General features: G+C 46.5%; 2 protein-coding genes across 2 annotated transcripts in view; both read left to right on the plus strand.

The window, feature by feature from the left end:
• LOC122804587 (heat shock protein HSP 90-alpha-like) overlaps window positions 1-26,557 on the plus strand; it is an 856,879-nt gene that overhangs the window by 730,419 nt on the left and 99,903 nt on the right. The window contains exon 10 of the mRNA XM_044074543.1: window positions 242-575. Within this exon, the coding sequence (XP_043930478.1) occupies window positions 242-575 (334 nt within the window). The remainder of the gene's footprint in view (window positions 1-241; window positions 576-26,557) is intronic.
• Window positions 1-26,557, plus strand: part of DTD2 (D-aminoacyl-tRNA deacylase 2) — a 953,848-nt gene that overhangs the window by 61,230 nt on the left and 866,061 nt on the right. The gene's annotated exons all lie outside the window — the stretch shown is intronic.

A 26,557-nucleotide genomic window follows, 5' to 3' on the forward strand; every position in this document is an offset into this window, starting at 1 on the left:
CAAGTTAAGAACTGCATAAGTGTACACAACTGTGCTATCCATAACCATACGTGAGGAGGAATGAAAGAAGACAACACAGATACCAAGTTATAAGTACATAACTCATAATTGTCCTGGGTTGCTTTTCTGTTTTGATTACGACTGGCCAGAATGAATCTGTGATAAGATGCTGAGATGACTTTGGAAGCTCAAGAGTAAAAGCTACAAGGAATGTTTTATAATTTTGCTTTCTTTTTTCTAGGTAGTTGTATCCAACAGACTGGTGTCATCGCCGTGCTGTATTGTAACAAGCACATATGGTTGGACTGCCAATATGGAAAGGATTATGAAGGCCCAGGCACTTCGAGATAATTCTACTATGGGTTACATGGCTGCCAAGAAACATCTAGAAATAAACCCAGACCACGCCATTATTGAAACTCTGAGGCAGAAGGCAGAGGCCGACAAGAATGATAAATCTGTGAAAGATCTTGTAATACTACTGTTTGAAACTGCATTACTGTCTTCTGGATTCACTCTTGAAGATCCTCAGACTCATTCCAGCCGCATCTACAGGATGATAAAATTGGGTTTAGGTAAGTTAATAATGTTTAAAATATTCTTTGCTTAAGTATCTCAAGACTTAAAGGGTGAAGCTACCGATCATGCTCTTTTTCAGTTGCTTCAGAACAACTTATCCATTACTACTTGCATTCAGTAAAAGTGACTGGTGGTAAACTAATGTGCTAAATATCCAATTCCTTAATAAAGGAATGAGAGAAAGTAATAATTTTTTGGGTCTGTGGATGACCGCATTTCCTTGGACTAACTGCTTCTTAATTTACAAAGGAAACTTTGTAGGTACAGTAATCATTTTGGAAATGAGCCTCATGGTCTGAGTTTCCTGATGTTCTTCATGTTTCACTGTTGCAGTCATCACCTGTGGGCTATCCCTGCTGTGGTAGCCCTTCCGCTGGCCCGAATACCAGAGTCAGCGTTTTTCTGCGTCTGCTGTAGATACCTGTAGCCTGACGTCAGGTCGTTAGTACTATAAAACAAGGCAGCCGATGTCAACACATTAGTCTTTCTTGCTGTGGAGCCTGTAGCAGAAGCAGTTCACACCAGTGCCGGTCGGTCGCTGCCAGAGTTTGAAGTTCAGCTGAAAACATCTAAAACTAAGTACCTCGTTGGGGACCCTTTTTTCTTGCACTAACCGATGTCTGAAAAAGTTAACTGTCCCGCCTGTGGAAAGCAGATCCCACACCGAGACATCACTTGTTTAGGCCTGGACCACGACGTGCCCCGTTGCCGGTTCTGTGCCCTCTTTAATGCAAGAAACGTTCACCTTAGAGTTCTTATTGTAGACAGTTATTTTCGTGTTCCGTCTTTGCATTCCTATATGGCATCAGTCAGCCATCAATCTGTGGAAATTCTGAAAACGCAGAGATGAAGATGGAGACTGACCACACAAGGCTAAGCCTTACGACGACTGTGCCGTTAAGCAGGTAGTCAATTCTCTGAAATTCAGTGAAGTGCTTTTGCAGCCCCTGATTCCCGATTCAATATCTACGCAGGTCTCTACAGAGACCCTTTTGGAGTCCAGTATGCCACAGAAATCTTTTGTCTTCCGAGCCTTTAGCGGTCTGTGCCTCTGTTTCCAGAGCAGCGACACAGGCACAGACTTCCAAGGAGGCCTTTTGCACTACCTTATCTAGACAAAAACGGACCTCTTCTCATCCGACTACTGTTTCTCTCAGACCGACAGATTCTCTCAGCCCTAGAAGCCAGGCCCACCCCTACAAAATCTGCTTTTAGCCACCATCTTGCTCCTGCTCCACCACCCCAAGCACAAATGCTTAAAATGGCGGAGGATCTAGTCTCCCTTATCGGGGTAGGCAGGCTACAACTTGGAAAAGGCACCTTTCTCAAGAAATTGACAGAACAGGATTCTGAGGAATTCAGATTTTGAAGAGTAACAGCAACTCTGACTGCTTATTCATATGCCGAGGAATCCATCCCTTCTGCCCCCCGAGGACCTTTCCTTCGGGGGACCACTCACACCCTCGGGAACATTTTCAGTGGGAATCTCAGGGTTTCCTCCAGTCTAAGAAAAGACTTTTCTGGACCTGCCCCAGCACAGACCCCTGGCCATTTCCCCCTATTTTAGAAGTGGTGGATGATGTTTTCCATGAATCCAGCTTAGCCACTGACACCCACCCACCTGCTCCCAGTAAACCTGACCGGTGTTAGAGTACCTTATTCTCACAAATACCAGTACAAAACTCCTGCTGCACACCCAGAGGTCATTACACAGGGAACCAAAGGAGCTAAGACTAGTTCTGCCAAGAATTCTATTCCTGTCAAGAACTCCAGTGCTCTGGACAGATGGGGTAAAAAAAAAAAAAAAAAGTATACACCTCTGCAACCTTAGCTATCAGAGTACTCAGTTGTCCGTTCCATATGTTAAAATATCAGCAACACATTTTGGAACTATTAAAACAAATTATTTCTACCTTTGCTGACTTTGCCAATAATGCACTCTGCTTGTCAAGTAGCCAAACACTCATTACACTGTGGATATGACTCCCTAGAAGCCTCTAGCAGGGCAGCAGTGACAGGATTTGTCATTAGGAGACATGCATGGCTGAAGGAACAACCTCTCCCTGATCATGTCAAGTCTAAACTTATTGATGGACCCCTGGATGAGGAGCACTTTTTTGGAGTAAAAGGAGAGGAGGTGCTTAAGAAGATGGAAAGCGAAATATGTGGAAACAGTAAAAGATTTCTTTCACGTTCAACCTCCCACATTCCGCAGGAATTTTCCCTCTAAGCACTGGTCCTTCCCTGCACCTAGCAGACAGGGCCAAAGTAAGCCCCGCAGGGACAGACCATCCAGGCCCCTCTCCAAGGGCCAGGCCAGCAGGATCATTTTTCAAGGATACAAAATTCTTTCAGCAAACTCCCAATTCCAAGAGGGTACCCAGACTTTGTTCCGAATCAGTGGGCAGAGGCATTGAAATAGGTCCAAACTCTCATATCCCAGGGGACAGTAGAACCTGTCCCCTCAGATCAAGCAGGCAAAGGCTCCAAGACTATTCCTTGTTCCACAACCTCTCCAGACTATTCCTTGTTCCCAGAAAAGAGGGCACTTGGTGCCCCATCCTGGATCTTTCCATGTGAACACCTCCCTGGTGGTCCCTAGATTCAAAATGCTAACTGCAACAGCTGCTGCCTATGCTAACAAAAAAATGCCTGGCTAGTGACCCTAGACCTAAAAGATGCCTACCTCCACATCCCCATAAGGGAATCCTGCAGGAAATTCCTGCACTTCAGAGCATAATCTCAACACTTTCAGTTGTCTGCACTGCCCTTTGGCTTATCTACTGCACACAGTATTCACCAAATGCTTAGCCCCGGCACTAACATTTTGCAGACAGAGAAATATACAGATCTACCCTTACCTGGACTGCTTCATTCATACAGAGTGCGAAGAAAAGCTGCTTCAGGATCTTCTTTTTGTCAAATCACTCCTAACGTCCCTAGAGTTCACCATCAGTGAGAAGAAATCAAAGCAAACCCCCACCAGGAAGATCATTTTCTTGGGGGCTCTGCTAGACACAGCATCCCAAATGGCCTTCTTATCCCCAGAAAAGCAGCGCTTCCTGCCCTTCTACTTTACCCAGCTGGCTTCCAGAAGTCACCTCACTGCAAGGAAGTTCCTACAAGCCCTGGGTACATGGCATCTTGCATCCTTCTAATTCCTCTGGCCAGGCTTCATATAAGAAAACTTCAGTGGTATCTAAAGAACCTTTGGTGCCAGCACTCTGTCTCTCGAGACCTCTCTCCGTTTAATCCCATGTATAAGGGCAGAGTTTCTCTGGTGGGCAGAGGCCTGTGCCAAGAACAAGGGTCTTCCCTTCATCCTCCGCCCTACCGGCTAGATCATCATCACCAACACCTCAGACATTGCTTGGGGCACTCACCTAGCAGACAGGTGCACCCAAGGTCTTTGGGATACCCAGCACTTTCACTTGCACATCAGTCAGAAAGAAATTATGGCAATACAATCTGAGGCCAGGGGTCCTCCTTATAAAAACAGACGACACCACAGTAATGTGGTATGTCAGAAAATGGGGAGGGACCCAGTCTTGCCCTCTGTGCAGACTAGCCATGAACCTCTGGCTGACAGCCGCCTCCATGGGTCTACACCTAATTGCCCAGTACCTACCAGGGATCAACAACACCCTGGCCGACCACCTAAGCAGAAGCTTACTGAACTCGAGTGGCAGCTCCACAGGGAAATCTTTCTGCAAATCACTCAGGAGTGGGGCCTCCAGAGGTGGATCTCTCTGCTTTGCACCTCAACCACCAGCTGCAAAAGTTCTGTACCAAGCAAGTATCACCTCCTAGCGTGGATGGTGGATGCCTTGACCCTTCCCCTGGAACTCCCTCTTTGTGTACGTGTTCCCGCCTCTGCCTCTTATTCCCAAGGTACTGATCAGAATAAGGGAGGAGAAACCAAAGGCTATCCTCATTGTTCCAGATTGGCCCAGACAGGCCAGCATTGGTGCCCCTTACTGCGCAGCCTGACCTTACACACCCCCCCCCCCCCCAAAAGCAGCTTCCCTTGATCTCGGACCTCTTGACCAAGATGAGGGGGGAGGTACTGTACCCAGACTTGCAGACTCTCAATCTTTTAGCATACCTTTATACTTTAAAAGGTAACAAGGAGTCCCTATTAAGCAATCCTAGACATTATCACAGAGGCCAGAAGGCCTAGCACCACAAAATCTTATGCAGGGAAATGGAAAAGATTCTACTCCTGGAGCCAGTGCTTCACATCCTTCCATCCCTCATCTTGGATTACCTAGCCAAGTAGCTCAAAAGTGGCCTCTCCTTCTCCTATTAAAATCCAGGACTCTGCTATTTCAGCCCATTACGATTCAGACAGACCCCTTTTCTCTCATCCTTTTGATTAAACAATTCCTCAGAGGGGCTTCTAATATCTGACCTCCCATGTCAGCCTGGGAAAACGAACCTTGCCTACTTTTGAACCTGCTTCAACAGAATTGAAGTACCTCTCCTGGAAGACTGCCTTCCTACTAACTGTCACCTCAGCCAGAAGAGTTTCAGAACTCCAGGCACTCGTGGCTTTTGAACCCTTCATCATTTTCCATGCAGACTGGGTCTTCCTGAGGACTAACCCCTCCTTTATGCCCAAGGTGGTATCTGATGTGACCCTCAACCAGGCCATTACACCTACCCACCTTCTTTCCCAACCCTCAAAGCAAGGGGGAAAGAATTTTGCACTCGCTAGACGTGCACAGACACTTCCACAGCCTTCCTCAGAGGAGTCTCCACCAGAGACATCTTGAAAGCTGCCACCTGGACCTCAGTCCATACCTTTACAAAGTATAGCCACCTACCTCTTTTTTCTAAGTCTATGGCAGGGTTTGCCTCTTCAGTTCTGCAGGGCTTGCTGATCCATGCCTAGGGCTGTAACCTATCCTTCCACCCTTCTCCTTAGCTTTGGGAATCCTCCCACAGGTGATGCCTGCAACAGTGAAACACGAAGAACATAGTGCAGTTGTATACACTTGCCATAAATATAGATGTTAGAGTGAATTCACTGTTGCAGTCCTGGTTTCCCTCCATTCCCCCTTATATCCTCTTACCCTAGGGGGATATAAGCTTCCCATGGTGGCTTTTGGCCACCAGGACCACTTTACCTTATTTCCTTGTGCTTCTGACGGGTTAGAGCAAGAAAAACTGATGTAATGATGTTGGCTTCCTTGCTTTATAGCACTGATGACCTGACGTCAGACTCCAGGCAACTGCAGCCGACACATACAAACATGGAATCTGGTATTCGGGCCGGTCGAGGGCTACCACACCAGGGATTAACCCACAGATGGTGACTGCAACAGTGAATACACTCTAACATCTACATTTATGGTAAATGTACACAACTGTACTTTCTCCATCGTTTCCCTCAAGAGGTGTGGGGGTGGGCAAGGAGCATTTCAGAGGGGAGAATAAAAGCAAAATAGGTGAAAGAATGCATGCAAGGTGTATAGAGATGTGCACATAACTAGTTTAATTGTCAGTTGCCCATTTAGCCCACTTACTCCTCTGGAAAGAGCTCACCAAGACACACTCCTCCCTTCTGCCCAGAGCACAAAAGATTCCTGAAGCAGATTGATGGTTGAATCCATCCCCATTTCAGGGAAAGAAACAGAGCCCCTTTGTTCCTCCAGTCAGAGCTTACTAGACATAATCCCCCCCCACCACCACCACCACCACCAAAGCCTAATACCCCACTTGAGCTGTGCAAATGATGCCTGACCTTTCACTTTCTGATAAGTACAGTTGTGTAAGAAGTTAACATAACAGATGTACTGGTCACTGTTACAGTATTCATAACAAATAGGTTGTCTGCTGACATCCAGCTGGGGTACCAAAGCTTTACATTCCCAAGGGTATATGTCCAGAGAATAGCTTTCTATATAATGTAATGATAAACGTGGGGGGGATTGTGCAGCAGTGATCAGAAGGACAACATAAATGTACTATGTCCTGAGACTCCTGACCGAAATTGTTATTGCAGTATTCGTAACAGATGAGTGATTTACAGAGCTGTAGAGAGAAGGTTGGAAGACTGTGGTGAGGCAGTAGAATGTATGTGGCCAGACAACTGTTCTGGCAAAAGCTGTCCTGGAACTGTGTCCTGGAACTAGCGAAGGCCTGTAGCTTGGTGAAGGCATGGATGGAGGACCAGATGGCAGTTTCTAAAATGCATCTGGTGTCCATACCCTTGTAGAAGACACCAGATGAGGTCACTGCTCAAGTGGGTATGTGCTTTTGGGCAGGAGGGCAAAGTCTTTCCATGGTGTGAATAGCAGAAGATGGTCTTTAAAATCCAGGATGCAGTAGTTTAGAAACTGGTTGTCCCAACTTTGAGTCCATGAAGGAGATGAACAGCTGTTCTGTTTTCTTGATATCCTTAACTTTATCCAGGTAAAATCTCAATTACCTGTGAATGTCTAAAGTGTGATATTGTCTCATATTTTGGAGATTGGGAAAGAAAGTTTGGCAGGCTCATGGTGTGGTGGAATGTTAACTCATTAACTACTTTAGACATGAAAGAAGGATTGGCCCGAAGGCTTACCCAGTATTTATGGAAGAGGAGAGAATGGGAATGGCCATAAGAGCATGAAGCTCAAAACCTTGCGAGCTGAGATGAGGGCCAGAAGTACAGCTTTCCATGTGCAAAATTTGAGGATGGTAGAAGCTACTGGCTCAAAAGGATGTTAACACAAGGTTTTCTACCACAGTTAAGCTCCCATGGCGGAGTGATAAACTTCTTTGGAGGTTTAAGTTGCAAATCCTCGAAGGAAATTTTTGACCTTGGGGCACCAAAGGTAAGTATGCCTCAATAACAAATAAGTGGGCTTTAATAAAAAAAAAAAAAAAAAAAAAGGCCAAACCAGAATGTAGTAGCTCGCAGAGATATTAAAGTACAATGCAAGTGTCTGACAAAAGGGATTGCAGTTTGTGTTTAAGGCACCAAGTGGGGAATCTTCTTCACTTGGCCATTTATGATTTCCTGGTATAGGATTTCCTGGCTTCTTGTAGAACTTGAACCACCTCTTATGAAAAGCAGTTTTTTGGGGGAGTAAAATACTGTCTAGAGTGAGACTGAAGTAGGTCAGCTTGGAATGAAGGAGCTGCCCTTTCAGTTGAGTGATCTCGTTGTAGAAGGGTTCTCTGACAATTTCCCTTTGACAGGTAAAACAGGAGAGGGAGCAAGTGTTTCTGCCCGAAAGGGGGGGGGGTGGCAGAAGCTTTGGGACTCTTCCTGAATCCTGAGCAGAAGTCTTGGAAGCAGAGGGTATGCATAGAGTAAACTTCACTATCCACTGGAATGAGAAGACATCCATCTTTGAACTAGTGGAGACTGGATGTTCTTCGTGTTTCACTGTTGCAGTCATTACATTTGGGTAATCTACTGGCAGGTTGCCCTCAGTCGGCCTGAATTCCAAAGTCTTGTGTCCTGTGTCTGTTGCTGTCTCCTCTTCCATGATTTTTGGTCATCAGGGCTATAAAACATGCAGCAGACTCCATTTTCTTTAGTCTTTCTTGCTGCACGGTGCCTGAAGCAGAAGCATTTTGTAAGTGCCGGTCGGCAGACTACTGAAATATTCGCGTTTGAGTTTCAGAACCGAAGTCCTCAATAAAGCTAAGTACCCCTTTGGGGAAGCTTTTTTTTTTTCTTGCTTTTTACAGATGTCTGGAAAAAGTTAATAATTGTATTTGTGGGAAGCAAATACCTCAAGGGTTTCCATTTATACTGTATTCCTTGCCTAGGCCCTGATCACAACTTGCCTGGCTGTTGGTTTTGTGCTAGATTTAACCAACGCACTATTAAGCGTCTGTATGTTTTTGCATCCAAGTATTTTGCAAACAGATTTAACTACCCAGAGATGTCGTCTGATAGCAATCAGACTACCGGAGTGCATAAAAAACGCAAAGAAAAGGACAGGGAAAGGCAGTCTAGATCCATAACAGACTAAGCTTCTCCTAAGCCAGTCGCCGGTTCCTTTTGCGGCCCCTGATACCCGCTACCTTTGAGTCGCAGGCCTCTACCGACACCCATGTGGAGTCTGGCATGCTGCAAGATACTCAAGGTATTGGACCAGATGGATGTTTCTCCCTCTGGATCCAGAGCCGCTGAGCTGGCACCAGCTTCTGAGGGTGTATTCAGACCTCAATCTTTTTATATCAAACCGATGAAAGCTGCAAAACCAAAGGCAAAGAAGACACCTAAACCCAAAAAGCTGACGCCTGAGCCACGTGCACAGGCCTCTATGCCTAAAAAAACAGATTATCAAAATGGCTGAAGACCGTATTACCTTGATCAGGGTTACCCATCCTCCTCCAGATAAGAGGCCTAGGCAAGACACTGACTGTTGATCTTCAGACCAGGTTTCTATTTCTTCCGATTCCTCTTCTGATCAGGAATTATCTTTACCTCCCTATGAGGATTCTGATGCTGAGGAGTCTATTCCTTCTGCATCTCCTCCTGAGGACTGTTCATTTGGAGAAACCTTGCATACTTTCAGGGAGCATTTTCACTGGGAGAGTCAAGACTTCTCAGAATAAAAATAGACTCTGGGATTTCCTCCTTCTCCCTCAGCACAAGCCTTTAGCCATTCCCCCTGTTAGACATTGTGGATGATGTTTTTCCGGAGTCCAGCTTGACCCCTGACTCTCTACCTCCTGCTCCCAGTAAGCCTGACTGGTATTACAGGGTCCCTGACTCAAGTTTTTATTTAGAAACCCTGCTGCTGATCCTGAAACTATTTCACAGGGTCCAAAGGGAGTTAAGGCCTCAACAGCAAAAAACCCTACCCCCGACAGATTTAAGGGCGCTGGACAGATGGGGAAGGAAGGTTTATACATCTGCAACCTTGGCAATCAGGACCTTAAACTGTCAATTTCAAGTACCAGCAACATGTTATGGGATTGCTGAAATGGAAAATGTTGTTGGTTTCAGAATGTGCAGAAAATAAGGAATTGCAGGAATTATTGTATGCAGCTGAACAAGTTGGAAAGCATACTTTGCAATGTGGATGTTCATCGTGTTTCACTGTTGCAGTCATTAATCTTGGGTTATCCTGCTGGCAGACTACCCGCAGTCTGCCTGAATTCCAAAGTCCTGGTCCGGTGTCTGTTGCTGTCGCCTCTTCCCTGACGTCAGTGCGCCAGGGGTATAAGATGCAGCCGACGCAGTTTTCTCCAGTCTTTCTTGCCGCATGGTGCCTGAAGCAGAAGCAGTTCACAAGTGTCAGTCGGCATACTCCTGAGATTTTCGTGTTCGAATTTCAGATCCAGAGTCTTCATTTAAAGCTAAGTACCCCATTGGGGAAACTTTTTTCTTGCTCCAGACTGATGTCAGAAAAAGTTAATTGTATTTCTTGTGGAAAGCAAACACCTCATAAGGACTTCCATTCTTATTGCATTCCTTGCCCTAGGCCCTGATCACGACGTAGCTAATTGCAGTTTTTGTGCTAGATTTAACCAACGCACTAAGCGTCGGTACGATTTTGCACTTCATTACTTTGGCCAAAGATTTAATTACACGATGTCGGATAGCCATCCCACTACTGCAATTCACAAGAAACGCAAGGAAAAAGGGATAGGCATCAGAGGTCCAAAACTGACCGGGCTTCTTCTAAGCCAGTCGCCGTTTCTCGGTGAGGTGCTTTCGCAGCCCCTGACGCCCGCTACATCAGAGCCGCAGGCTGCTTGAGACTCCCACGTGGAGCAGACTAGGCCTCTGGAAACTCAAGGTATTGGACACTTGGAAAACATTCCCTCAGATGGGTCCGGAGCTGCTGAGCAGGCATCTGCTTCTGAGGGTGTTTTCAGGCCTACCCAGTTGTATATAAAACTGACTTCAGCTTCAAAGGCAAAGACTAAAGCACCACTAAAGACAAAGAAACAAGTGCAGCAAGCCCATGGACAGGCCTCCATGCCTAAAAAAAACAGATGCTCAAAATGGCCGAAGACCTAATTACTTTGATCAGGAGTTCCCATCCCCCTCCTGAAAAGAGGCCTAGGCAAGAGACAGAATATGAATCTTCAGATCAGGTTTCCATTTCCTCTGACTCCTCTGACCAAGAATACTCACCCTCCCTATGAGGATTCCGATGCTGAAGAATCTATCCCTTCAGCCTTCCCTCCTGAGGATTATTCTTTTGGGGAAACCCTGCATACCATTAGGGAGCACTTTCACTGGGAGAGTCAAGACTACTCAGAATGTAAGAAAAGGCTTGGAGATTTTCTTTTACTGCCTCAGCACAGGCCTCTTGCTATCCTTCCTGTTTTAGACATTGTAGATGATGTATTTTCTGAGTCAGGCCTGTCCCCTGACTCTTTACCCCCCTGCACCTGTTAAGCCAGACAGATACTACAGGGTTCCAGATTCACATACATTTCTTTATAAAAACCCTGCTGCTGACCCAGAAACTATTTCTTAGGGTCCCAAAGGGGTCAAGGCTTCCACTGCAAAAAGCCCTATCCCCTCTGATAGGGATTCAAGGGCACTGGGCAGATGGGGGATAAAGGTTTACACTTCTGCTACCTTGGCTGTGAGGGCTTTAAATTGTCAATTTCATATGCTTAAATATCAGCAATACTTGTCACTGCTTAAGCAGAAAATGTTAAATTCTGAATGTGCAGAAAACAAGGAAATGCAGGATTTATTGCATGCAGCTGAACAAGTGGGAAAGCATACTTTGCATTGTGGTTTTGATTCTCTGGAGGCTTCTTGCAGGGCCGCTGTTACGGGTTCTGTCATGAGGCGACATGCTTGGTTAAAGGAACAAAATCTGCCTGTTCATGTTAAAGCAAAATTATTAGATGCTCCATTACAGCATGATACTTTGGTGTTAAAGCAGAAGAGGTGTTGAAGAAAATAGAGGACAAAGTGAAATCTATGCAGACAGTTAAGGAAGTCTTACAGGTGCAGCCACCCAGATTTAGCAGGAACTGGCCTACAAAGATATGGTCCTTTCCCAGTGTCAGACAGGCCACAAAGAGGAAGATAGACGCCCCAGAGGCAGATCCCAGCCTCAAGGCTCATACAGGCCTAAACAATGGGGTGCTTCTACCTCCAAAAGCAGAGAAGACAAATCACAGCCATACATGAAACAGTCCCAATGACTTCCCTCTGCCAGAACCAAGCACTTATCTTTTGTCAGCCCCCTTAGGGGGGAAACTAGCACTTTTTTTTATAAAATTGGCACATGATCACCCAGAACAAATGGGTCTTGAACATAGCGTCTCAGGGCTTACAGGTTCCACTTTCACACCCTGCCAAGGGCAAAAGGTATGCCAGACCTGCCACACAATCAATGGGCAGAGGCACAAAAGCAAGTTTCATCCCTCATAGACATGAGGGCCATTCAGTGAGTACCACAGCAAGAGCAGGGACAAGGATTTTACTTGAGGCTTTTCTTGGTACCCAGAAATGACAAAGCCTGGAGACCAATACAATAACACATTTCTGGACGTTCCAGAATTCAAAATGTTGGCTCTGCAGCAGCTACTGCCCATGCTGGGCAAGAAGGCTTGGCTTGCAACTTTGGACCTAAAAGAGGCATACCTGCATGTCCCAGTCAGTCTTGCAGAAGATACCTCAGATTCATAGCTGGCTCAATGCACTACCAATTCTGTGCACTGCCCTTTGGCTTATCTACTGTGCCCAGGGTCTTCACAAAATGCTTGGCACCAGTAATTGCATTTTGCAGACAAAGAGGAATTCAAATATATCTTTACTTGGACGACTGCCTTATTCAAGCAAAGAACAAGGATGTTCTAAGGCATCTGGTGTTTGTAAAAAGATTACTAATTTGCCTAGGGTACACAGTAAACCAAAAGAAATCAAAACTAGTACCCTCTCTAGAGATGATATTCCTGGGTTCATGTTTAAATACAACTGCCCAGATGGCTTCTCACGTCAGACAAACAAAGGCAACTGACTTCTTACTTCAAAATGTTGGCAACAAAGACCCAGTTATCTGCAAGAAAAATTCTGCAGGGTTTGGGCTTCATGGCATCCTGCATTCTGCTAATTCCATATGCCAGACTGCATATGAGGAAACTACAATGGTATCTAAAAAGTGTTTGGACTCAACATTGCCACAGCCTGGAAACATTAATTACCCTCATTCTCTGCCTGCAAAAGGAGTTTCGATGGTGGGCACAGGCCTGTCACCACAACAAGGAACAGCCATTCACTTTACCCACAGCCAGGCAGACACTAACAACGGATGCATCAGATTATGCCTGGGGGGCTCACATGGCAGGAAAATGTATTCAGGGCACATGGCCCACAAGCCAGATGCATCTTCATATCAATCAAAAAGAGATGCTAGCTGTTCAGAATGCCCTGACAGCTTTCAAGGCTCTACTTCATCCAGGGCAACTACTGATAAAGATGGACAAGACTACAGTCATGTGGTATATAAACAAGCAGGGAGGCACACATTCCTACCCCCTCTGCAGACAAGTCATGACTTTGTGGGACACAGCTTTGACTTGAGTTCACCTACAAGCACAATTCCCGCCAGGAAAAATAAATACTCTGGCAACGAACTAAGCAGAAACCTCATGGATCCCCACTAGTGGAAACTGGATCCACAAGTCTTCAGCATAACAAGGAAGTGGGGATGCCCAGACATAGATCTAGTTGCCTCCCCTCAACTGCCAACTACAGAGATTCTGCTCAAGGACTTATCATAAGCAAGCATGGAAAGTAGATTCCTTATCCTTCAGCTGGAAAAACCTAACGGTATATGCCTTTCCTCCACTGCCTCTCCTCCCCAAGGTACTCCTAAAGGTCAGACAAGAGAAGCCAACAATTATACTGGTTGCCCCAGACTGGCCAAGCCAGCACTGGTACACAATCCTAAGGAACTTGTCTCAAGGTGCAGCCTGGACATTGCCTCAAATTTCTCACTTACTGACCCAACAAAACAATCAGATCCTGCACAGCCAACTCAGGACCTTTAAATCTGGCAGCATGGCGGATAATGTAGCCATTCAGAACACTCCTCTTTCCAAAGCTGTGGTGGATGTTATTTTGGAGGCCAAGGAGGCCCAGTACCAGAAAATCTTATGCATAAAAATGGAAGAGATTCTGTGGTTGGAACCGGGCACAAGGAATTGACACGTTTGTACCAAACATTCCTCAGATTTTACAATACATAACTGAGATGCTGGACAAAGGCCTATCCTTTTCATCAATTAAGATTCATGTATTTGCCATTTCAGCCCATTACAATACGGAACCCACCTATCTTTTCTCACCCTTTAATAAGGCAGTATCTCAGAGGGGCCAAAAACATAAGACTTCCAAGGAGAGCACCAATACCTGCATGGGACCTCAATTATGTCTTGAAAAAACTCACACTGCCTCCTTTTGAGCCAGCCTCAACAGCTGTTATAAAAATTTTATCCTGGAAAACAGCTCTGCTCCTAGCAATAACCTCTGCAAGAAGAGTGAGTTACAGGCACTCATGGCTGTGGAGCCTTTTATTTTCCATCCAGACAGGGTTTCTCTGAGGACGAACCCGACACTTATGCTTAAGGTGGTGTCCAGTGTGGCCCTTAACCAAACAATTCACTTGCCTACCTTTTATCCAAACCCACAGGTCAAGGGTGAGAGACTTCTGCATTCTTTGGACATACACAGGCAGCTGTGCTTCTACTTGGACGGAACTAAAGCTTTCAGAAAGACTTGAGCAACTTTTAGTGGCATATGCTGCAGGATACAAGGAAAGGCTGTCTCAAAACAGACTATTTCAAAATGGATAGGCCATTTCATTTGTTACTGCTACTCACAGCATGGCAAATCAGTGCCTAAGGGCATTAGGTCACATTCAACTAGAGCAGCAGCCTTCCTCAGAGGAGTACCAACCAAAGACATCTTAGAGGCTGCAACTTGGAGTTCAGTGCACACTTTTACAAAGCACGAACACTTACCTCTCTATTCTAAATCCAGAGCAGGCTTTGCCACTGCAGTTCTGCAGGGCCTCATAATCTCTCCTAATCCTATTTAGCCCAGCCACCCATCCTCAGCTTTGGGATTCAACCCAATAGTAATGACTGCAACAGTGAAACACGACTAACATAGTACAGTGTTGTACTTACCATAAATGTAGATGTTTGAGTGTATTCACTGTTGCAGTCCAGGTTACCCTCCGACCATCCCCCTTTTTTTGCTGGGCCATATCTGTACTTCTCTATTCTATACAACCTATGTGGTGTATTTTCTTGTAGATGAAGGAAATGTTTACTTTAGTGTATGCATGTTTATTGGCATAATTTATTTAGCCTACCCTTTTGGGGGCATCTGACATCTGGGGCAAGAAAAACTGAAGAAAATGGCTTCTGGGGCAAGAAAAACTGAAGAAAATGGCTTTGGCTGCATCTTTTATACCCCTGGCGCACTGACGTCTGGGAAGAGGCGACAACCGACGCTGGACCAGGACTTTGGAATTCAGGCCGACTGCGGGTAGCCTGCCAGCAGGATAACCCAAGAGTAATGACTGCAACCGTGAATACACTCTTAACATCTGCATTTATGGTAGGTACACAGCTGTACTTTTTGATTCTTTAGAGGCCTCCTGCAGGGCTGCAGTTACTGGATCTGTGATTAGGAGGCATGCCTGCTTAAAGGAACAAAATTTGCCTGATCATGTTAAAGCTAAATTACTAGATGCACCTTTACAGCAGGATTCTCTGATGTGAAATTGTTCGATCTCGCAGTTTGTTCTTACGCACGGGTTCGGAGCCGACCCTTGGCTCTGAGTCGGGCACATCGCAAGCTCTGCATCTAAGAGAAGCTCGAGGCACAGTCCCTATCCCATGATCCCCTGCTGCTATCCCTCAGATCTGCTCTTAGGCTTTAGGCCATTTATTTCTGTCAGGGCTCTGGCTGAATTTTTTTTTATATTTATATATATTTATATATATATATATATATATATATATATATATATATATATATAATTTACTCAGGGTGTTTGCTGTCTTGTATTGACTCCTACAGTTTAGTGTGTTTTGTGGTGCTGTTTTTTTCTATAATAGATGCATTTATACTTAGTGCTTAGCTTTAAACATGTCAGAGAAAGCCAAATCTGGTTTTAAGCGCTGTCAATGTGGTCAGAAAATGTCCATTACGGACTATCATATCTCCTGCGTCTACTGTCTTGGCCCTCTCCATCTTCAGGAGGGTTGTTCCATCTGTCGCTCCTTTAGTGGAAGGGTCATGATGGAGAGGTGCAGGAAGCTCATCGAGAGGGGCCTTCTAAAGCCCGAATTTCAAGAGACCTTAGATAAGGCGGACCAGGCATCGAAGTCTTCGAAGGGGTCGAAGTCTTCGAAGGTATCTGAGCCCAAGTCTTCGGCTCAGAGTACCTCGGCTAAGATTCGGTCGCCGGCTCCACAGACCTTGGAACAGAGCATCGAACGGTTGTCTCTATTAGAGGCCCAGATCTTGGAGCAAGTGTCAGAGGTACTTCATTCTTCGATCCTTTGCTCGGTGACCTCTTCGGCCCCTTTGACCCGTTCTTGCAGGGCGATGTCTGACACCGATGTGGATCGAGTGGTGCAGAAGCTTATGGCGAACACTGCTCTATCCAGACTTATTGCGGTTTCGTCCCAGTTGGTTTTGAAACTTGAAGCCCTCCCTGTCACATCTATAGATGCTCCTTCAAGACCATCGAGTCATCGGAGCCAGGAGTCGAGGAGCTGATAATTGTGGATCCCCTGGAGCCAAAGCCATCCTCGGCACCACTAACCTCGACACCCTCGGAGCCCGTTGAGGGGGTCTCTGAGCCGACGTTCTCTCCTGGGTTCCGGGGTGGAGAGTGTAACTGAGCTTTCGGTACCGACTCTCCCCCTCGGGGCCTCGGCGCAGATTAGTTTGACTCAGTCTTCTGGGTCAGAGCCCGTGGTTCCAGTGCCAGGGAAGCTACCGTGTTCGGATCCATTGGAGTCCTCGGCCCGGGGCTCCAGTGCCTTCGCCATAAGGAAGGTTTTGTCTGGTCAGACACATCATCAGATACCTCTTCTCCTTCCCCGAAGAGACAGAGTTCTCTGTCTGCACTTTCGATCCCCACCAAGCGTAGAGACCCAATACCTCAGCCAGCCCCAGAGGGTGTACCCTTTTCCTCAGAAGCTTCACCAGATGCCACCTCTGAAGTCCCGAGGAAGAAATTGTGCAAGAGGAAGCACATTGATTCCCCACAGGAATCATTGACATCGGACACCGACCTGGATGATTCAGAGGGGTCCCCACGATCCTCCCCAGAGGATGTCTTGTTTTTAGACATCCTAGAAATTCTAAAACTGAGGGGTGGCTGGCAGACACTTGCCCCCACTGAGGACGAGTTGGTGTTGCTGAAGGCCTTTGGGGCTCAACCTTCCACTTCCTGGGTGACTCCGCCCTTCGAGTTAATGGCTTTAATAGCTCGAAGGGTGTGGGAGGCTCCTTATACCGTGGAAGCAATCCCTCAGACCAAATAAATATATTACTGCCTCCCAAGATAAAGCTTACCTTACCAAGGGAGTCCCAGTCGATGCTGTGGTGGTGGCGGCAGCTATCAAGAAGGAAGTGTCTGAAGCATCTTCCTCTGTCCATCCTCCTAACAAGGATTCTAGGACTATGGACAGGTATGGGAAGCGCGTTTTTAGCTCAGCGACTTTTGCCATGTGATCGCTGAACTACCTTACGCATTTTACGCGCCTTCAGAGATCTCATTAAGGAGTTGGGAGATGCTCTCCAGGGTAACACAGATGTTGCTGTCTCAGACAAGGTGACAGCACAGCTCAACACCCTTACTTCGATAGTTAACTCGTCCATGAGGCTCATTTCATATGCGGCCGAGGGTTCGAGTAGGGCAGCAGCCTCAGCGATTGCTCTGCGGAGACCATCCTGGATGCGCCTGTGCTCCTTTGCGGAAGCCTTTACGTCTTCCTTTGCTAATGCCCCCTTTGATGGCACCTCCTTGTTTGGGCCCAAAGTGAAGGACCCTGTCTGCCGTAGAGGTCCGCTTTTCCGCCCCCTCTAGACCGTACCCCAAAGAGCAGAGAGGTGGAAAAATGTGATTCCGGAAGACTCCGGGTGCTTTCCATTCTGCATCTAGTGATACCCCCTCCAGAGGCAGAGGAGGGGGAAGAAATGGAAGATGCCGCTCAAGCGGCAGAGGGGGTCTGCAAAACCAGGGCAACAGGGAATACTGTCCCTGGGAAGCCTTTTCAGCACTCCTGAGTGGAGGCCCGGCTGTCCTGCTCTGGAGGCAGTCGGGGGTCGCTTGGCTTTATACCTGGAGGCCTGGCTAAATCTCACATCAGATTCCCGGGTAAAAAGCATAATAACCAGAGGATACAATATCCCCTTTCTGAACAATCCACCCACCCAAAAAAGATTCCCAGATGTTCCACCCGCTCTGCGGGTCAGGCAGCCGTAGAAATACAAAGACTGTTAGAAAAGAGTCATCCAACCAGTCCCAGCAGACCAAATAGTATCCGGAACTTACTCAAGGTTCTTTTTAGTTCCAAAGAAAACAGGGGACTGGAGGCCAATACTGGACCTCAGCAGACTCAACACTCTCATGAAGAAGGAAAAATTCTGGATGGTCACGCTGCAATCGATTCTTCCATTTCTTCAAACTAACAATTGTGTGTGCTCTATAGATCTCAAGGATGCGTACTACCACATAAAAATGACCAGGCCATCCAGAGATCACCTGCGCTTCCGGCTGGGAACCAGTCATTTTCAGTTTCGAGCTCTGCCCTTTGGCCTCACCTCAGCCCCCAGGGTGTTCAAGTGCATGGTAGTAGTGGCGTCTCACATGAGACTGAGGATTCTGGGTGTTTCCATATCTGGACGACTGGCTCTTTACCGCCACCACCAAGCATCACCTAGTACAAGCCAGGGACTATACAATCTATCTCTGTTCCAGCTTAGGAATAACCGTGAACTTCGAAAAATCTACCTTGTCGCTCTCACAGCATATCTTATTCATAGGGGCGGAGTTAAATACCTCCGTAGCACTGATGAGACTTCCTCAGGCAAGTCAGTCCTGAGGGATCAGGTCTCTATTCACAAAAAAGTTCCTGCATTACAGGTCTTGAAAGTATCGGGCATGATGGCAGCTACCCTTATTACGGTTCCCCTAGGGAGAATGCACATGAAAATCCTCCAGTGACTCCTCTTTGCTCAGTGGTCGTTCCAACGGTTACCGTTGTTAGAGTCTTGATCACGGAAACTTGCAAGCAGGACCTCCGTTGGTGGATAAACCATCAGGAACTGACGATAGTCCATCCGTTTGTGCTCCCTTCCCCCGTAGCCACAGTAACCACTGACGCTTCCCTGATAGGGTGGGGGGGACTTTTTCAGGGGAGAACAGTCCAAGGAGAGTGGTCGAAAATAGAGTACAATCTGCACATCAGTGTCCTGGAGCTGAGAGTAGTGTTCCTGGCATTGCAACATTTTCACGACGACTCACCTCTGGGAACAGTGGCAATTCAGACGGACAATGTCAGTAGTCTGGTGCATAAACTGGGAGGAATCAGGTCTTGCCCCTTGTGCAGAGAGGCCCTGAGAATCTGGCAATGGGCTGTGTCCACCGGACGCTTTCTAACAGCAACGCACATCCCGGGAACATCCAACGTCATAGCGGACAGGTTGAGCAAGAGTCATCGTGTTGCCTTACGAGTGGTCCCTCAAGAATCAAGTTGCGGAGAAGATCTTCCGCAGATGGGGCCAGCCTTGCTGCGATCTTTTTGCTTCCCCCTTGAACGTCAAATGCGGAAGCTACTTCGCCCTACTTCCCCCTCTGGGGGGTGCCCCCAGGGATGCACTGGTACACGATTGGCCCCTGGGTCTCCTATATGCCTTCCCTCCTGTTCCATTGATTCCCAAATTTCTACAGAAAGCCAAAGGTCTGGGAAGGACGATCATCTTGATAGCATCATTTTGGCCTCGACAGATCTGGTTTCCCTTTCTTCAAGCTCACCAAATGGAGGAACCTTGGACTCTGGACCCAGTACCAGACCTGCTGACCCACTCGTCAGGAGTTCCTCCCCCATCTCTTCAGTCCCTAAAACTGATAGCTTGGCTGCTCCACTTCCCAACTTAGCCAGGTCGGACCTTTTTTCCCCAGCAGTGCAACACATTTTAGTTTCTTCCCACAAAGCTTCCACAAGAAAACTGTATAGGAGCAAGTGGAAACGTTTTGCGTGCTGGGCCTCCAGACCAGGTATGGACCCTTTGGTGGCCCCTATTCACATAATTTTAGAATTTCTCTCCACAGTCTCTCATCAAGGGGCCTCGGCGTCCACGATAGAGTTCAACTAGCTGCCATATCAAATTTTCATGTGGGTGAAGGAGGAGCTACAGTTATGTCCCACAGACTTTGTAGAGCATTTATGAAGGGTACCTTTCATCTCAGGCCACCCATACGAAACCCGGTATTTCCCTGGAACTTGAATTTAATGCTGTCTCAACTCATGTTGGAACCCTTCGAGCCATCTTCGACGTGTCCACTTAAGTATCTATCCTGGAAAACCTGTTTCTGGTGGCAATCACTTCAGCTCACAGAATCTCGGAGCTACAGGCATTGTCGATTAGACCCCCATATATAGCCTTTCACCCAGACAGGGTCACCTTACGTACTAATCCATCCTTTCTGCCGAAAGTATGTTCAGTGTTTCATATTAATCAATCCATTGAGCTTCCCACTTTTTTCAGGAACCATTCTAATAAATTGGAATACATGTTGCACAAATTGGACGTCCACAGACAGCTGAGATTTTATCTGGACAGAACCAAGGAATGTAGGAAATCAGATCAACTTTTTGTTTCCTATGCGGACAGTAAGAAAGGACTGGCAGTAACAAAATGCACGTTATCTAAGTGGCTGTCGGACTGTATGCATTTTGTTTATTCATCCTCCAAGCAGTTTCTTCCGTTCAAACCTAAAGCTCATTCTACCAGGGCTGTTTCCACTTCTCTGGCCCATGCCGATCATTTGCCTTTGGATACCATATGTGCGGCGGCTACTTGGGCCAAGCCTCATATGTTTATTACTCACTACAAAGTGGACAGGACCTCCAGGGACAGGGCTTCCTTTGGTTCCACGGTTCTCAGGAATGTTCTTCCGTGAGCCACCCAGGGTTGCGGTGCTAGGGATACTACCCATGCGTAAGAACAAACTGCGAGATCGAACAATTTCACATAAAGAAGTTATGTTCTTACCATAACGTTCCATGTGAATTGTTCATCTCGCCTTTGTTCTTACATTCCCTCCCTCCATCCCCCTCCTCTTCCTGGAAGAACGAGTACAACTGGTGTCTGGTTACCTTCTTGGGATTACCTGGCACTACCTGCTTCTTTTTAGGTGTGCTCATTACTGTATGCCTGTCTATATATAATTTGAGTATTACGATCTCGTGTGGATGGAAGCGTAGGAAAGGGGGTCAGTTATGATCTTGAAGTCTGGTTTCTTAGCAAACTAGATCTGAGGGATAGCAGCAGGGGATCATGGGATAGGGACTGTGCCTTGAGCTTCTCTTAGATGCAGAGCTTGTGATGTGGCCGACTTGGAGCCGAGGGGCGGCTCCAAACCCATGCGTAAGAACAAAGGCGAGGTGAACAATTCACATGGAACGTTATGGTAAGAACATAACTTCTTTTTTTTTGGTATTTTGGTAGAAGAGGTTTTAAAGAAAATGGAAGACAAAGCTAAGTCTGTGCAAACTATTAAAGATTTCTTACAAGTGTAGCCACCTAGATTCAGTAGACACCTGGCCTACAAAAAATTGGTCCTTTCCTGTCAGACAGAGCTCAAAGGGGCAAATCCAGACGCCCTAAGGGTTCCAGGTGCCAAGCTCAAGACTCATACAGGTCAAAGCATGGGGCGCATCTACCTCCAAATCTGGAGGAGATGAAGCGCAAACCTACAGAAAGCAATCCCAATGACTTTCGTCTGCCTACACCAAGCACTTATCTTTTGGCAGCACCCATAGGGGGAAAATTAGCACTTTTTGCTCAAAATTGGTAGTTAACCCAGGACAGGTGGGTACTGAACATCGTATCACAGGGATACAGATTCCATTTCCACACTCTGCCAATGACAAATGGTTGGCCAGACCTGCCAAAAAAACAATGGGCAGAGGCACAGAAACAGGTTATGTCCCTCATGGATATGGGGGCCATTCAGACAGTACCAGAACAGGAAAAAGGACAAGGTTTTTACTCTACTGTTCTTGGTACCCAGAAAGGACAAGGCCTGGTGGCCAATACTGGATTTATCGATTTTGAACACATCTGGACATTTCAAAATGCTCACTTTGCAACAGCTTCTGCCCATGCTGGGCAAGAACGCTTGGCTGGTGACTTTAGACTTGAGGCAGACCTGCATGTCCCAATAAGACAGCCATGCAGAAGATACCTCAGATTCATGGCTGGCTTAATGCATTACTAATTCCCTGCACTGCCCTTTGGCTTATCTACTGCGCCCAGGGTCTTTACAACGTGCCTGGCACTAGTAATTGCATTTTGCAGACAAAGTAGTATTCAAATATATCCTTACTTGGACGACTGTCTCATTCAAGCAGAGAACAAGGACACTCTCTTCTGATACACCTGGCGTTTGTGGAAAGGCTTCTAGCATGCCTAGGGTACACAAACGAAAAGTCACAACTGGTACCCTCTCAAAAGATAACATTCCTGGGTGCAAGCTGGCATACAACTGCCCAGATGGCTTACCTCACGCCAGACAAAGGCAACTGACTACTTCAAACTGATGGCAACAAAAACCCAGTTTTCTGCAAGACAAATTCTGCAGGCTCTGGGCTTCATGGCATCCTGCATCCTACTAATTCCATATGCAAGACTGCAAATGAGGAAACTTCAGTGGAACCTAAATAGTTTATGGAGTCAACATTCACAGTCTGGAAACAATGATTCCTCTCATCCCCTGCCTGCAACAGGAGTTTCTGTGGTGGGGCAAAGGCCTGTCACCAAAACATGAGACGGCCCTTCACTCTACCCCACTGCCAGCCAAACCTTAACAGACGCATCAGATTATGCCTGGGGGGCCCACATGGCAGGAAGATGCATTCAGGGCATATGGGCACCAAATCAAGTGCATCTACATATCAACCAGAAAGAGATGATAGCTGTTCAAAATGCCCAAACAGCCTTCAAGGATTTACTTCATCCAGGACAACTACTGATAGACTGACAACACCACAGTCATGTGGTATATAAACAAGCAAGGGGGCACACACTCCTACCCCCTTTGCAGATTAGCCATGGCAATGTGGGACACAGCTTTGACCTACCAAATAAATCTTCAAGCTCAATTCCTGCCAGGAAAACAGAACACTCTGGCAGATGATTTAAGCAGAAACCTGATGGATCCTTACGAGTGGAAACTAAATCCACAAGTTTTCAGCATAACTGAGAAATGGGGGAGCCCATAGATCTATTTGCCTCTCCTCAAAATTATCAATTGAAAAGATTCTGCACAAGGACTCATCACAGACAAGCATGGAAAGTGGACGCCCTATCCTTCAGTTGGAAAAACCTGTCAGTTTACGCCTTTCTTCCTCTGCCTCTTCTACCCAAGGTCTTCCTAAAAGCGAGAAGCCAAAGATAAGTTTTCCGGAAAGGTCTCGCCAATACTGGTACCCGATCCTAAGGAACTTGTCTCAATACCCAGCTTGGACCTTGCCTCAAAGACCACAACTACTGTCCCAGCAAAACAATCAGATCCTGCGCAATCAACTACAGACTCTGAACTTGGCAGCATGGCTAATCATATGAACAACACCTCTCAGTAAAGCTGTGATGGATGTCATTTTGGAAAGCAGAAGGCCTAGTACTAGAAAATCTTATGCTGACAACTGGAAGAGTTTCTGTGCTTGGAATCTAGCACAATGAACTGATGCAGCAGAACCACATATTCCTCCGATATTACAATACTTAACTGAGATGCTTGACAAAGGCCCATCTTTCTCATCAATCAAAATCCATGCCTCTGCCATTTTGGCTCATTACAATACAGAGCCACCTATCTTTTCTCATCCTTTACTAAAGCAATATCTTAGAGGAGCCAGAAACCTAAGGCCTCCTAGAAGATCACCATTACCTGCATGGGACCTCAGTTGTGTTGGAAAAGCTCTCCCTGCCTCCATTTGAACCAGCCGCTACTGCTGATATAAAGTTCTTATGGAAGACGGCTCTGCTACTAGTAATTACTTCAGCAAGAAGAGTTTCAGAGGTACAGGCCCTCATGGCTGTAGAGCCTTTTATCATATTTTACCCAGACAGGGTGTCTCTGAGGACAAATCCAACTTTTTATGCGTAAGGTGATTTCTAGTGTGGCTCTTAATCAAACTATTCATCTGCCAACTTTTTATCCAAACCCGCAGAACAAAGTGGAGATAATTCTGCATTCCTTGGACGTACACAGACAGCGAAGATTCTACTTGAGCAGGACAAAAGCTCTAAGAAAAACTGAGCAATTACTAGTGTCCTGTGCTGCAGGATCAGAAGGAAAGGCCATCTCAAAGCAGACAATTTCGGTGTTTAAGCCACTGCATCAGTTTCTGCTACTTACACCATGGTAAACCTGTGCCCAAGGGCATTAGGTCTCATTCCACCAGAGCTGCAGCTACTTCGGCAGCCTTTCTCAGGAGTACCAACCAGAGACATTCTGGAGGCTGCTACTTGGAGTTCTTTTCACACCTTTACAAAGCATTACCATTTGCCTCTCTACTAAGTCCAGGGCAGGCTTTGCCACTGCAGTGGTGCAGGGCCTTATAGCCGCACCTAATGCTGTTTAGCTCCAGCCTCCCAACCATTGCTTTGGGATTCTACCCAAATGTAATGACTGCAACAGTGAAACAGAACATAGTACAGTTGCGTACACTTACCATAAATGTAGATGTTGGTGTATTCACTGTTGCAGTCCAGGTTACCCTCCTGCCATCCCCCTGTCATTCTATAGTTTATCTTTCCTTGTCTGTCTTCTACAGCCTATGTGGTGTATTTGCTTGTAGATGAAGGTAAAGTTTATATTGATGCATGTATGTAGATATATTTATATAATATTGCTACCTTTTTGGGGGTCCTGATATCGGGGGCAAGAAAAACTAAAGAAAATGGTGTCTGCTGCATGTTTTATACCCCTGACGTGTAAGAGACGACTGCAACAGACGCAGGACCCAAGACTTTGGGATTCAGGCAGACGAGGGCAACCTGCCAGCAGATTACCCAAATGTAATGACTGCAACAGTGAATACACTCTAACATCTACATTTATGGTAAGTGTACACAACTGTACTTTCCTGGTGCAGAAGAGGAAGTTGGTGGTGGCCCAGGGGAAGCAAAAAAGTTTAGTTTCCAATGTTCTCCACCAGAGCATGATAGCTTTGAAGACCTTGTGCTCCAAGACCTTTGTGAGTTTCCTCCATGCTCCTGCTTAGTCTGCCTCCATGTTCTGAGAGGGAATGTACATTGCTTCCCACATGAATCTTGCACTGCAAAGAGCCAGGCTTCCTGTGCCAGCCTGCTTGGGGGGGACAGGCGCTTACATTCCACATCACCATGGTGTTTTTCACACCAACAGAGTGCCTGGTTTCCAGAGATGTGGAAAAGTCTTTAGGGCTGCAGAAGTGCCCTCTTTTCTTGGGTTCCTGTGTTTTTACCAGATGGGCAGGTCAGTTCCCCACTTGTCCAAGTCCTCTATGCTTTGTCTAAGGTATCTGAACAGGATTTGGTTGTGTGGGGTCTGGAGTTTATGGAAGGCCCAGGTTGAGTGAACAGATTGCTCCACCAAAAGTTCCTTGATGCCGGACAGAAGAGGGATGAAGGCCTTGAGAGAGTGAGTAGTGGGACCACACAAGTTGAGAGTAAGGTGTGGAGGTATTGGCTTGAAATTCATCTGGTAATGCCTATAGCACAGGAGGAAATGAAGGTGGTGCAGGAGTGCCTGTCTGTATTGTGCCTCTTACACCTGTGTAGATTGATACTCTAAATGCTTCATCATTCTTTGTTTCTTCAAAGGAAGTCTCTTCCAAGGGGGAATTGGGAGAGAGGGAGTGTCAGAGGATAGCTGTTGCGAAGAATGTGTAGCTGTGAAGATAGTCCAAAGAATAATCTGAATCGGTCTGTCTCTTCGAGTCAGATGCCTGATGTTCTTGTGTTTCACTGTTGCAGTCATTACATTTGGGTTATCTGCTTGCAGTAGCCTTCATTCGGCCTGATTAACAAAGTCTTGGGTCCTGCATCGGTTGCTGTCCCTTCTTCCCTGACGTCAGGTCGTCAGGGGTATAAAACATGCAGCAGACGCCTTTACATCAGTCTTTCTTGCCGTGCGGTGCCCGAAGCAGTTCGCAAATGCCGGTCGGCTGACTCCTGAAGTTTTCGTTTGGGTTTCAGAACCGAAGTCTTCAACTAAAGCTAAGTAACCCGTTGGGGAAACTTTTTTTTTTCTTGCTCCTTACCGATGTCAGTAAAAGTTAATTGTATTACTTGTGGAAAGCAAATACCTCACAAAGATTTTCATTCGTACTGTATTCCTTGCCTAGGCCCTGACCACGACGTACCTTGCTGTCAGATTTGTGCTTTATTTAATCAGCGCACTATCCGTCTGTATATTTTCACTTATAAATATTTTAGTTCTTGATTTAATTATCCAGAAATGTCGGTTAGCCATCTGACAACCGGGATTCTGAAAAAACGCAAAGATAAAGACAGAGGCCGCCGAGGTCCAAAGCTGCCAACGATGCTTCTCCTAAACCAGTCGCCAGTTCGCTGGTACTCGATGAGGTGCTTTCGCAGCCCCTGATACCTGCTACTTCTGGCACGCAGGCCTCTACTGAGACCCATTCGGAGTCCGGTACGCCATGAGATGCTTCAACTGTGGAACCTGCAGGTGTTCTCTACCTTGGATGGGTCCGGAGCTGCTGTGCAGGCACCGGCTTCTGAGGG

The sequence above is a fragment of the Protopterus annectens genome, chromosome 6.part0, assembly GCF_019279795.1.
Source record: "Protopterus annectens isolate FY-2018-M chromosome 6.part0, PAN1.0, whole genome shotgun sequence".
Taxonomy (NCBI): Eukaryota; Metazoa; Chordata; order Ceratodontiformes; family Protopteridae; genus Protopterus; species Protopterus annectens.